This window comes from Neolamprologus multifasciatus, chromosome 14, assembly GCF_963576455.1.
Source record: "Neolamprologus multifasciatus chromosome 14, fNeoMul1.2, whole genome shotgun sequence".
NCBI classification, from domain to species: domain Eukaryota; kingdom Metazoa; phylum Chordata; class Actinopteri; order Cichliformes; family Cichlidae; genus Neolamprologus; species Neolamprologus multifasciatus.
The window spans coordinates 30,041,260-30,054,257 of record NC_140452.1 but is presented as its reverse complement, the minus strand read 5'-3'; the positions used below and the strand labels follow the sequence as shown (position 1 = coordinate 30,054,257).

The following is a 12,998-nucleotide window of genomic DNA, read 5'->3' as shown; positions in this document are numbered from 1 at the left end:
CTAGCAGCTGGTTCATTTGTGCAGCCAGACGCACATGGAGTGCAGTCAGCTTCTTCAGCCAGCCAATTTTACACAATTGTGTGTGTGTGTGTGTGTGTGTGTGTGTGTGTGTGTGTGTGTGTGTAGAAGTACTTGTACTGTGTTTGCAACTGTAAAAAACCTTGTACTCACCGAGCGAAACAGGGGAACCATAGTGTGCAGTAGGGCTGCCACGATTAGTCGACTAGTCACGATTACGTCGACTATCAAAATCGTCGACGACTGATTTAATAGTCGACGTGTCGTTTGAAGCTTTGTAAGATCCCAAAAGACGCAGAAATAAGTAGTAGGATTTAAGAGTGTAATAACGGACTGAAACAGAAGATGGCAGCACTGCATGTACAAGGATGCCAGCTGCCGTTAAACCCCGAAGAAGAAGTAGCTCTGTCCCAGAATTCATAGCGCGGCCCAACTCAGTTTCCAACACAGGGTCACAAAATAAACGTTTAACATATTTTCAGGCGAGACTGTAACTGTGTAAACCTCAAATATCTGCTCAGTTTATCAAGACACCACATATTTTCAAAAGCGCTCCGACGTTTTCGGAGACGTCTGTTACCCACCAGCTCGATAGCTAGCCGGGGGCAAGGCTCACTAGAGCCGTGAGAACACCGGACTCCCGGCAAATCGTTTTCAAACCCACCGCTGTCTTTCGCTACTCAGGTTAACTTAGATAACTTAAAAATGTTATTGTTTGGCTTATTTCAGTATTTTATTTGTTCCTGAGTAAATCGGTTTGGCTGAGATTAAAGTTATAGTTTTTACACAGCTGAATAAACGTCAAGCAGACAACTGATTATCAGAAGTGTGAGATGCTCGAGAATATACTCCGGTGTCCGTTATATTTTAGATAGCAAGGAGTTTATTAAACGTCACCGAAACAATCTGCAAATTTCATTAAAATGTAATAAACTATTATCTTGTCTTTATTTTTAGTTAGCACATACCTTAAACACTTAAAGCTGTAAGCTAATGATAGTTATATAAGAGCAGATGCTTCTGGTGCAATAAGCTGTACGTTTTACATCCAATGGATGCATGATCTGATTAGTCGACTAATCGCAAAAATAATCGGTGACTAGTCGACTAATCGCAAAAATAATCGGTGACTAGTCGACTATCAAAATAATCGTTTGTGGCAGCCCTAGTGTGCAGCCACTAATAAGATAAGATTTAAAACAAAGATTTAAGCACCAAATAGGGTCAATTGAAAATGCCATTTGAAGTCTCCAAATATAGAGCTTCTCTTTTTTATGTAATATACATATAAATTCCCCACTAGATTTGAGGGCAGTCTAGCCTTCAAGCTCAGGTGCTTTACATAGTATCTTTGCTATTCCCAGGACTGCGCTCTTCTGGACAGAGAGCTCAAATAATGTTCCTGGGATCTGCTGGAGCCACTCACCTATCTTGGGGGTCACTGCACTGAGTGCTCCGATTACCACGGTTATTATACTAAGTCCTATAAATCTAACATAATAATATAATAGCTCTGTCTTTGGTCAGCAATTTCCAAGGCATCAGGTATGGACAGCTTGCTGTACTACTCAGGCATCCCTGTCTTCATCACATCTTTCTGCAGCTCTGATAGTTGGATTAGTTCCCTCCATAATGCCTTGATCTTGGCCTCTAGACTTCTGGTACATGTACTGCTCCTGGTGGCTATTCATCTTGTAGACAACCATCTCACCGATAACTGCTGCCGTGGTGTAGATCATTTAGTTGATTTCAGTGATGGTCACAATAGGCATTGTCTGCACTGCTGCATTCATATCTTCTAATAGACCCTCAGAGTGTACTTCATGTAATCTTGATAATCAGTCACTGAGGTCACGTTTCTCAGCTTATCTTTCAGCTCCTCTCTCCTTCTGTCATACTTGGGGCTTTCTACCTAATTTCTGAGCCACCGAGCATTCCTGTTATGTGTTGCATGCTTCTCCCATATGCTCTTTCAGTATTGCTCAGTCTCAAGCCTTGGTGGTGCTTTTCTCATATTGGTTCCCTGTCACTGAGATGGTTCAGTGGACAACAGCTGGTTTAATCTCTGCCTTCTATCTCTTTGGTATACCACTTCAAACGGCTGACCAAGGCTGTGAGTTGTTGCTTGGTAGTTTCCAAGGCCTCAGGCATGGACAGCTTGCTATACTTCTTAGCCACCTTTTTCATTGCACCTTTCTGCATCTCTGATTGTTGGCACCCGAACGTGAAGGATAGACCACCCCCAGGGGCGAGAGGGGAATTTTACACACACACACGTATTGCCTGTTAACCTCTGGTTCCTGGAGAGTATGGTTTTCATGCAGACCACTGCAAAGGAATAGCAGAAATATTTCATAGCAGGAAGAGGACCCCAATGCAGATATTTATTGATCTAGACTACACAAAATGATCCAAGTTATAATAATGATAGAATTAGTTTGTACAACAGTTGTTTTACCCAAAAAATAAAAAATTTTTTGCAATAGTTTAAGATTAAAATTCCAACTCATAAACAAACAGAGTGCCATTTACCTGATAACCTCTGGCTCCTGTACATTGTGCCTGCCATGGTCAGGTGTCTCGGTGTCATGCAGCACACTGCAATATGGTAAATATTGATGATGAGAGGAAGTAATGCATTTACAGTGCTACAGTCCAAAGGCAGTTGTCAAACACTTACATTGCCATTTCAGACTGCACAACTTCTCCACCAGTTGAGTCCTCATTGGCTTCTGTAATCTAAAACACCAGAGTATTAAAATATAAAAGAAATGGAACAACAAATGACAAACAAGAACAGAGGACAAGTCAAAGACAAGAACCAAAACAGCCACACCTAAAATGAATGAAAGCATAACCACAGAAGATCAGTCTTTGGGTAGGTAGACCTTAGGATAACTGAGGGGAAAATAAATAAATAAATAAATAAATAAATAAATAAATAAATAAAGGAAAGGTTAAGGACATTAACAAAAGACAATGAAAAAGCCAAAACCCAGGAAACTGGGATTACAAGAACAAAATGACCCTAACCCTAAAAAACTGTTAGACCACAGTTCAAGCTTGCTCTACTGCATTTCTGTTATTAACAGTGAATCAACTGACGGGGCATTATTTAAGCATAGCCATCTGGCATAGTGATCAGATGAATGTTTCAAATCCTTTGGGTAAAAGCACAGCATTTATTATTCTGAGCAGTAACATGTTAAAGATGTCTTATACAATACTACACAGCAAATTCAAAAGTGTTAAATGTTTTGGTGTTAGTAGTCTTAGAGTTAATTTTACTCTAAGTAGAGTCACATGCTTTTAATGTAACTCTGAGGTGTAAAATGATAGTAGTTAAAATCGAGTGTTAAAAATGAGTGTTTCTATTTCAAATCTGGAGGTGTTACAATGGAAACATTAACTCTTGACCTCTTAACTCTGAACTCCTAGAGGGGCTATGACACCAATAGAGTAAATTCACAGACTCCGCCCCCAGCACGGCTCCGATCGAAGCTGAAGTGAAGCCGTTTCAGAACATTTTGCTCTACATATTTGAGTTGTTTGCCATGCTTGGTAAGTCATTTTTTCAAAGATTGTTTCAATTATTATTATTAGCTTTTACTTCTGTGGCTCTTTGGAGTTGAGACAAAGCTGTGTGAAAGGCATTAGCCATGTTGCTCGCTGATAGCACCGCTCGCTGTTTTAGCTAGCTGAAAGGTATTGTTTTCGGCAAATACCACAGCCTTGAAAAAAAGCTTGCATGTGAATTTTCGGTTAAATTTTTTGGTCAAATACACCTAAAACAATGTCTAGAATGTGAAATGTTGGTATAATGGTGCTACTTGAAGCCTGAAAACATCTCCCATAAAAAAACGAGCAAACAGCAGTAGCAGATGTCCTGACTGGGTTCTACGTTAGCATTTAGATCCCTCCAGAGTTTTGTGCACACGGTTTAGGTAAAAATGAAAAAGGTTGAGGTTTTACATTTAGTTCAGTATTACCTGTTGTCTGTGTCCTTGTCTTTTGGAAAAATACTTTACACAAGTAATGGCTCAAAAAGGATTCCTTTTTTTTTTTTTTTTTTACTGTGCTGCAATTGATTTGTGCCATTAATTAGTGTCAACTAATTTTTATTCAATCTCCACATAGGATATGCTTGTGAAGATGGAATATGGGGGAGAGCAGAAGTGCGTTGAAGTTCCACAAAGTGATGAATGAAGGACATGCATATTGTATTTTGTATTTATTGAAATAAGTGATGAGAATGCTGTTATTTGCATTTACCAGCTCACCTATGTCAGACCTTTTGATAAACGAAATTCTAATGAAAGTGAGAACATGTACACTGTTACATCTTTAGAAAATGTTTTGAAATTGTGGTGCACAGTTCAGAATAAATGTTTTTCAAAAACCATTGCGTCTTTTTAGTAAATGTTTATTTCCAAAAGAAATTTCTAGAAGTTCAGAACAGTAAAATTCCCGCTTTTTAGAATTAATTAGAAGATAACTCTTATGTAGTTAAACTAAAATACTCTTTGAGAGTTAATATATAAACTCTTAACACCAAGTGTTAAATTATCAACTCCAGAGAGATTTGGTGTTTAACACTAAATCAGAGTTAACATACCAACTCTCCAAAAAGAGTTAAATTAACACTCTCTGGTGTGGACCCATATAGACACTTTAAAAGTGTTGAAATCAAATCTGACAGTGTTAATTTGGACTAGAGATGGACCGATCCGATATTACGTATCGGTATCGGTCCGATACTGACCCAAATTACTGGATCGGATATCGGCGAGAAATAAAAAATGTAATCCGATCCATTAAATATCAAAAAAGCACCTCATAAAGCTTGCTACACGGCGTAACTCGGCTCATAACCGTAGCACGTAGCAGCGGTATGCGTCACGTGGTAGAGCCGCTGTGTGTATTTGTAGCCTTGCTAGCAAACCAGCATTTCATCTCCGAGGAAGTTTTCCCAGAGAGAAGTAAAGCAAGTGTGTAAGTTCATCTCTGAATGTTTGTAAAGCATTCCCACGTTAAGCTTAACAACCGATATATGGAGGGACTGCCCCTCTCTCTCTCTCTCTCTCTCTTGCTGCTACTTCAATCGTGAAACTGCTTAATGATCAGCTGATCGGCTAAGTCCGTCTCTCTTCTTAGTTTTTGGCCCACTTCTCACCAGAAAGAGGAAACCAGCGGCTGAACAACAGCAGCACTATTAAGCTTGATAATCTGTTGTTAGAATTTATTTAATATTACTTTGTACACCAGGATCGTTTTCTACGTAGCTGACGGCTGGTAACTGTGCAGGGGCGGATGTAGCAAAGTTTAGCCAGGGGGGCCGATAGGGCATGAACAGGGAAAAGGGGGCACAAAGACATACTTTTCTTTCTTGTTCTCATTTAAAATATCTAGCTTTTAATAAATAATTATCTGACTCTTACACCCAAAGTTTTAATCTGATGTAAAATATATAGAAGTCCATTACTGTATATAGTAACTGTTAAGTCTAATATACTAGTAAGCTATACTACTTTTTCCTTTGGGAAGATACCATCTGTGCAGTCTGCAATTCTGTTGAAGAAAGATGTTGAATCTATTTAATTATTCTTGAAAAATAATTTATTTCTGTGCATTTTTCCCCCTGCATCAAATTAAATTTGATTACATCGATTAAGCATCATGAGCTGGAGGGTGGGGGGTGGTTCCCTATATTTTTTTTTTGCTGGGAGTTTGCAACCCTATTAGTTAGGTTGCTTGATATTTCTGCTAAGTACTCTTTAAAATACCAGAATAGGGAGGATGGAGCAGGTTTACGTTTATTAGATTGATCAGTATTGCTGAACTATGAAATATTTTGGGTGCAGTGTATTTTTTACATACAGGTATAACAGAATAGCTTTAGTGTTGTTGTTTATTTAAACTTGAGTATAAACTTATACAAAATGCAGCAAGATATTAAAAAAACGTTTTATTGATTAAAAAACACACTATATCGGATTCATATCGGTATCGGCAGATATCCAAATTTATGATATCGGTATCGGTATCGGACATAAAAAAGTGGTATCGTGCCATCTCTAATTTGGACATGCTGGATTTGCTGTGTAGGGTTACTGGAGCGCCACTGAGTTACAGTAATAGTGACAATTATGCCATATCAGCCACCCGAGTGGAACATTTGAATACCTTTGGACGGATATAAAGATTGGAGCGACCCAGTAGGTTTCTTGCTCTAATTTCTTGGGGCGTTTCCTCTTCAAGAGGAAGAATGAGCCGCTGTCCATTCACTTTGCATAGATCGAACTGCAAAGGTATGTCTGCAATATTGTCCCGTAGTGCCTGCCTGAATTCAGTGGCATTTAGGTTTACAGAAACGACCACCCGAGTAGCAGGAGTGGCATCTGTAATCAAATTTAAACCAAATTAGCTGGCAATGCCATTTAGAACTTTCCCTAAAAATGGAAAAGGGTAAATTGTCACATTGTAGTGTCTCAACATCAACTTATTGGTGCAAGGAAATATATGATTACAAAGGTGCTAAAAATCTAATGCCAAATTCTACAATTTGTAAACAACTGACACCATGATGTAATTCTCTTTTTTCAAACCCATCACTCCAAATAATTAATATTAAAATAAATATTGATTACCCCTATGAGATCGGTAGTGTGTCAGTGTCGGATTCCTTAGTACTGACACCTTAAACGTTAACTGGCGATGTCTGGTTCTCCCGCCTCTTGGTCTGCGCACTGGTCCACCCCCGTGCTGTTGGTGGAAAACTCCAAAGCTAGCATTAGACCATGAGATAATTTAAGTCAAACTAATGACACAGAGACCCCCCCAAGAAAAAAAAAAGAAAAGAAAAAAAACCACCCCACACACTCAGAGTAAGGAATGAATGTTCAACACATCGGTGTTTATTGCATGCATTTTTCGATTGTCTCGCAAATTAAATGCTCCCTGAAAATATGGGATATGCTACATTTATAAACTAAAATCTTTATGCATAAATGCACATAAGAGGGATTAAAATGACTGTCATTTGAAGTCGTCGATCTAGGATAGACATTTATAATTACAGAATTTGTTGTTAAATGCTGTCGATTGAATTGTAACAGATAATTAGTAAACGAGCCATTTATTATTTAAAAATGTAAAAGTTATTTCGTTTTGCAAGAACAAAAAAGGCGCAAAGCTAAAAGCTTGCTAATAGAGTAACCACCACCAAAGCATTTCACCTTTGTAGAAGAGATGTCCCCTCTTCACTGTCATCTTGATTCAGTAGCCGGTTAAATTGGGCATTCATTCTGTCTCTGATATCATTGACTCTCCGTCGAAATGCAGCGCTCCGTTCAGACATGACTGTCCACAAGAAGTCCGACTCCGCCAAAAGGCTGGGCAGATATATATATATAGCATCCCGAAAATTCAAAGTACGGAGGGAGAAGGTACATTGTTTGTGATTGGATCAGCAAGACTGAAGGTTGTGGTTTTTTTTTAATCCACCCCTTACCACAACCTGTGATCAGAATTTGTGGTAACCAATCACAGTCAACCTCATATTTGTGTTGTCTCAATCAAGCTATGTGCGACAAACTACATACAGGTGAATGGATGCGAAATCTCTGCACCAACAAAAAACACATTTGACCATAAGTACCGTAGTTAATCTCAATTACTGTTCGACTTTGCTAACTAAAAGCTAAGCAATGATTCAGAAACATTGCTTTATCCTTTTAAGCACATGTTACATGTTAGCTTTGTAGTAAGCGAAAAAAAAAGTCATGCTAACCTTGGTCCGCTAGGAATCTTGCCAACATGCCATTTTAGGTGAGGCATGTTAATAAGGTCTTTAATATGGTACTCCGTTTAGCCACTTTATATTATTTAAAATACGGTTTCATAACACTTGTTACATTAGCCGGATTAGGCTACACGGCACTGCACTGCCATCCCAGATAGCAAGACGACATTGAATTGATGTTGATTTTTTTTATCTGATCAGGTGAGGTAAAAAACTATAACTTTAATGTCAGCCAAACCTATTTACTCAGGAACAAATAAAATAGTAAAAAAAAAAGGCAAACAATATCATTTTTAAGTTATTTAAGTGACTTATATATATTTAACCTGAGTAGCGAAAGACGGGGGTGGATTTGAAAACAATATGCCGGGAGTCCGGTGTTCTCACGGCTCTAGTGAGCCTAGCCCCCGGCTAGCTATCGAGCTAGTGGGTAACAGACGACTCCGAAAACGTCGGAGCGCTTTTGGAAATATGTGGTGTCTTGATAAACTGAGCAGATATTTGAGGTTTATACGGTTACATTCTCGCCTGAAAATATGTTAAATGTTTATTTTGTGACCCAGAAAGAATAATAAGAGTAATATGAAAACTAACTAGCTGCCGCCATTGTTGGAAACTGAGCAGGGCCGCGCTATGAATTCTGGGACAGAGCTTCTTCTTCTTCGGGGTTTAACGGCAGCTGGCATCCTTGTACATGCAGTGCTGCCATCTTCTGGTTCAGTCCGTTATTACACTCTTAAATCCACAACGAGTAAAGAAATGAATAAAGAACAGTATATGCAGAAAATAAATAATAAAGTTAAAAGACAGCATGGTCTTCAAGAACCCAGAGTACAATACAAAAATGTCGTTTTATTTACGTGTACAAAACAATGTAGACCATGTTCATTTTGTTAATAAGTTGGGGAAAAAAACTAATGACAGCATTTAAAATAAACAAAGATGAATAAGATGGGAACAATTGACAATGGAATTGGAACATTATCAAAAATGATTTTTCAGATATGCAGAGTAGAAGATGTGGAGATTCAAATTTTTAACTTGGGTGTGTGTTTGAAATATGAAAATATTGGTTGACTTCGTTGACATACTGTTATTAAAGATAGGAATATGTATGAAACGTAGATTCAAAAGCTCTATTAACAGAACTATAACCTGTTAGAATCTGACATTTATTTCAGATGTATTCTGTAACTGTTCACAGTCCCAATACTTACAGTGATGACAGTGGTTCCAAAAGTGCTCAGTCACAATTTTCAGAAGACTAACATGAATTTTTTTTTGATTTATTTAAATATATAAACCTGTTGAAAGTAATAATTTACATTTTTGTCTTTGTAGGATCACAGTACAAAGTATGGCCTGGAGGATTTTCATCTCAAGGTGCAAGAACATTCTTAATGACTGTACACGGCGGCTGCTGATGGACGATGTTGGGCCAGATGTGCTACAGTTAGCGTTAAGGAGGTATGATCAAAGCATGATGGAAAACATTTAACATTTTAACTTGCATAAAATGTTTAAGGGGAATATGGCCTGAAAATATAACATGAATTAAGAAGTAATTTTTTGATATCTTTGAGGTTGGAGACAATGCAGAGAAGCCTTCGGTGGGCAAGAGGAAGACTGATCAGTGTAACTGCAGCAGATCAACTTCTGCGTGACTTGGCTGAATTGATTCAGGAGGTCGAACTGTCTACTCAGCATGGCCAACAAGGTAAGCACATATTGTGTCGATTCCTTGACTCATCAAAAGTGTGAAATAAATTATGACTCTGTCTTAACCTATTTTCCAAATACATCAAACGCTTATATATTTTCAGGCTCTTTTGGATACCAGTCACCAGTGGTTTTCAACAGAGGTAGAGGCAGATCCCTTTACCTTATCACTCAGGAACAGCTTTCATTCCTGAAGTCATGTGGATTCACTGCACCTCAGATGGCTGATATTTTGAATGTTTCACTTTGTACAATTCGAAGACGTCTGCGGTCAGTGACTTTTGAAACCAGTGTGACTTTCAGTTCTTTTGTGACACACACCCACTGTTTATTCAAATTAAATGGTATTGTGAAATTGTAAAAATTAGTATATTTGAATGTGCACTAACTAGTCAAGTAATGATGTGTGTTGTTATGGCAGTGATAAAATACTCGTGTTTTTTTGTCTGATTTCAGACAGTATCATTTCACCCGTGCATCAATGTATGCGGAACTGACTGACAGTGCGTTGGATGAACATGTGCAGGACATTGTCGCTGGCAATGAACAAATTGGTCCTGAGACTGTCAGAGCCTCCCTGCGAGTACGTGGACTACGTGTACAGCGAAGGAGGGTTCGAGCAAGCATGCTACGGATAAATCCTGGAGCAGCTGCCATAAGAGCAGTTTTGCGGAGACCAGAACGAAGAACATATCAGGTTGCAGGTCCAAACTCATTGTGGCACATTGATGGAAATCACAAGCTGATAAGGTAACCAAGCACACTGATTTGTTGAACACCTATTTTGACCAAAGTGAAATTCAGCACTACATCAAATATAATTGTTGAACAGTAAGAGAGCCAGGCCCTGGGATGGGCAGTCCTCTAACACAACTGGTTATGTTTAAAGGGGAAAATGAGAGAACACAGACAGCGCAAGCAACGTACAGAGAAAAATTCAAACTTGACATGCAATAGTGCCATGTAAATCAATTAAGAGTGTGTGTTTCCATTGTTTCAATAACAAAGCAGAAATAAGATTTTTCTTCTTATGGACCACGGTTTTAGGTGGAGGATAGTCATTCATGGGGCTATTGATGGATACAGTCGTCTTGTGGTCTTCCTTCATGCCTCAAACAACAACCGTAGCAGTACTGTTTTATCAAGTTTCATCAGAGCCGTGGTATCCTCTGGTGTACCCTCGAGGGTCCGGACAGACAGAGGAGGGGAAAACAATGCTGTCTGCCTGATGATGAACATTTTCAGAGGCTTTGATCGTGGAAGTGCCCTAAGAGGAAGGAGTACCCATAATCAGAGAATTGAGAGGCTCTGGGGTGATCTGTGGCGAGGAATGACCAACGTGTACTGTGATTTATTTCACCACCTGGAGGAGGAAGGCATCATTGACATTGACAATGAAATGCACCTTTGGGCTCTCCATTACATCTATCTCCCAAGGATCAACAGAGATTTGAAAGACTTCACTCAACAGTGGAACAATCATGGCTTGCGGACAGAGAGACACTTGAGCCCATTACAGATTTTTGTCCGAGGCAGCCTCCAGCAACAGGGCCGAGCCTCAACTGCCATGCAGGACATCTTTCAGACCAGAGCAGCTGCTGCTGATGGGACTATTGGTGGGACAGCTGATGGTAGTGTGACAGCCACTGAGAGTGAGATGACTGCTGCTCAGGGCTCAGGTGCAGATTCTGGTGGTGGTGGTGCTCATGGTACAGATGAGCTGGGATTGCTGGTCGACTGGCCTGAGAGGATTACTGTGCCAGACATTGAATTTACTCTGGACGAAACGGTGATGGAGCAAGTGGTAGAACTATTTGATCCACTAAGTGGCACAAGAGGGAGTCATGGTATTGAACTCATCACTGGCTTAATATACTTTCTGGACTCCACATCACTGAGACAATTCAATTAACCCTTTAAGACCTACCATAGAACCAAGTCCGCCAGAGCTTATATTATATTTTTACATGCTGTAGTGCCATTTTTGGGAGCATTTCAAGTTGCTATACATCAATACAACCATTACAGCCTAGATTTTAATAATATGTAGGAATTAAGTGCATAGTGATTACATAAATTGCAAAAAAGTGCAATAAACTACAAAAAAATTGAAAATCGTTTTTGTTTTTTTAACATATATTTCTAGTTAGAGAAATTTAAGAGGCTTATCCCTCAAAACTGTAAATACAAAAAAGTTGCACAAAATAGTTTCCCACCACAGGAAATTTATTTTGAGTGCCTTCATAGTTTTATTTTTGAAATACACCAATTTTTATACACTGCAGGAAAAACGAAAATAAATATTATAGTGCAAATTTGCAAAAAAGCAGCATATGCATCAAAATAAACTATTTCCAGCAGTGCAATATGAGTCCTAAGCATCCCAGAAACGATACAGAAAGTCATAAAGTCAAAGATAACTTTTAAAAACACCAGTATAGGCTCATTGAGGCCCGGACCGTAAAAAACTACATTTCCGCGAAAATGACGTCACTTCCGGTTTCGGGCAGGTCATGGCGGACATGCGATCGTTCGCGCTGCCGTCTAATCCAATGTAGGAAGTGTTACAAACAGCTGATCGGATCGGCAAAGGTGTTTCTGGAATATTATGTTTTTGTTGCTGCAAGTGCTTTTTATGCAGTTTTTGCAAAGCTATATGTGGAAGGAAACTGTGACTTAGGACAAGCTGATGGCATAAGATGTAAGTACAACTCCTCAGGTTTCATATGCAAAAAAAAATATTGCGCTAGCTCACGTGGTTGCAGAGCTACCGGGATTTAAAAATAGTTACGCAAAACAGAGCGTGCCTGCTCCTACCGGTTTTAAAGGGTTAATGACTGAAACATAATAGCAGCAAGTGGAAAGACTTCAAAATATCTAGGTGACTGGATACATATAATGTGAAAAGTTATGATACGTGTTTACTATGTACCATTGAGTAGTGGTGTAAATGCTGTTAAAATGTTCTGTGTAGATTTCATGATGTAGATGACTGATTTATAATAAGTTACATAATTTCTTGAATATATATAGTTTGTGTTGAAATGTCTTTATTTGAAATGTACATGTGTAAGAGCTAGTGTCTCGTGAGAATACCCTTAACGAGAGTACACGAGACTTTGCATGGACCTTGAGGGAGCAGATGTCTCTCATGAAGCGATTTTAAGCTAAAAGTTTGCTAAAAGAAAAAGCAACACAAGGTGTCAATATAAAATTGTACTTAGTAGTCAGTATAATCTTTTAGTGATATAAGTTTGCATATTATAGAATACTGCATGATGACCTTTTTATGACTTGGACTGTTGTCCACTACCAGACTTGCTTTATAAATTCTTTCTCACAGTGATAATAGCTGAACAAGCTGTTATTATTTCACTCCTGCCAGGAAGAGGAGAGCTGGACACTTTTATCTGCAAGAAGAGGGGCCACGTCCTTCAGAATAACACACACACACACACCT

General features: G+C 38.8%; 1 protein-coding gene and 2 long non-coding RNA genes across 3 annotated transcripts; 2 read left to right on the top strand and 1 right to left on the bottom strand.

Moving 5' to 3' along the window:
* Positions 1 to 1,224: 1,224 nt before the first annotated feature.
* On the bottom strand, positions 1,225 to 3,273 carry LOC146504339 (uncharacterized). Its single transcript, XR_014868632.1, has 3 exons — positions 2,699 to 3,273; positions 2,551 to 2,616; positions 1,225 to 2,346 (listed from the first exon to the last, which is right to left on the bottom strand). It is a non-coding gene; the product is annotated as an uncharacterized LOC146504339 (long non-coding RNA).
* A 4,919-nt stretch (positions 3,274 to 8,192) lies between these two features.
* Positions 8,193 to 9,799, top strand: LOC146504338 (uncharacterized). The gene is made up of 3 exons (XR_014868635.1): positions 8,193 to 9,286; positions 9,403 to 9,536; positions 9,643 to 9,799. It is a non-coding gene; the product is annotated as an uncharacterized LOC146504338 (long non-coding RNA).
* Positions 9,800 to 9,801: 2 nt separating this feature from the next.
* LOC146504337 (uncharacterized) lies at positions 9,802 to 11,435 on the top strand (the record flags this gene model as incomplete). The annotated part of the gene is made up of 2 exons (XM_085184396.1): positions 9,802 to 10,288; positions 10,586 to 11,435. Coding segments are annotated over exons 1-2 (1,119 nt in total), but the record flags the coding sequence as incomplete, so codon positions are not given.
* Positions 11,436 to 12,998: the final 1,563 nt, after the last annotated feature.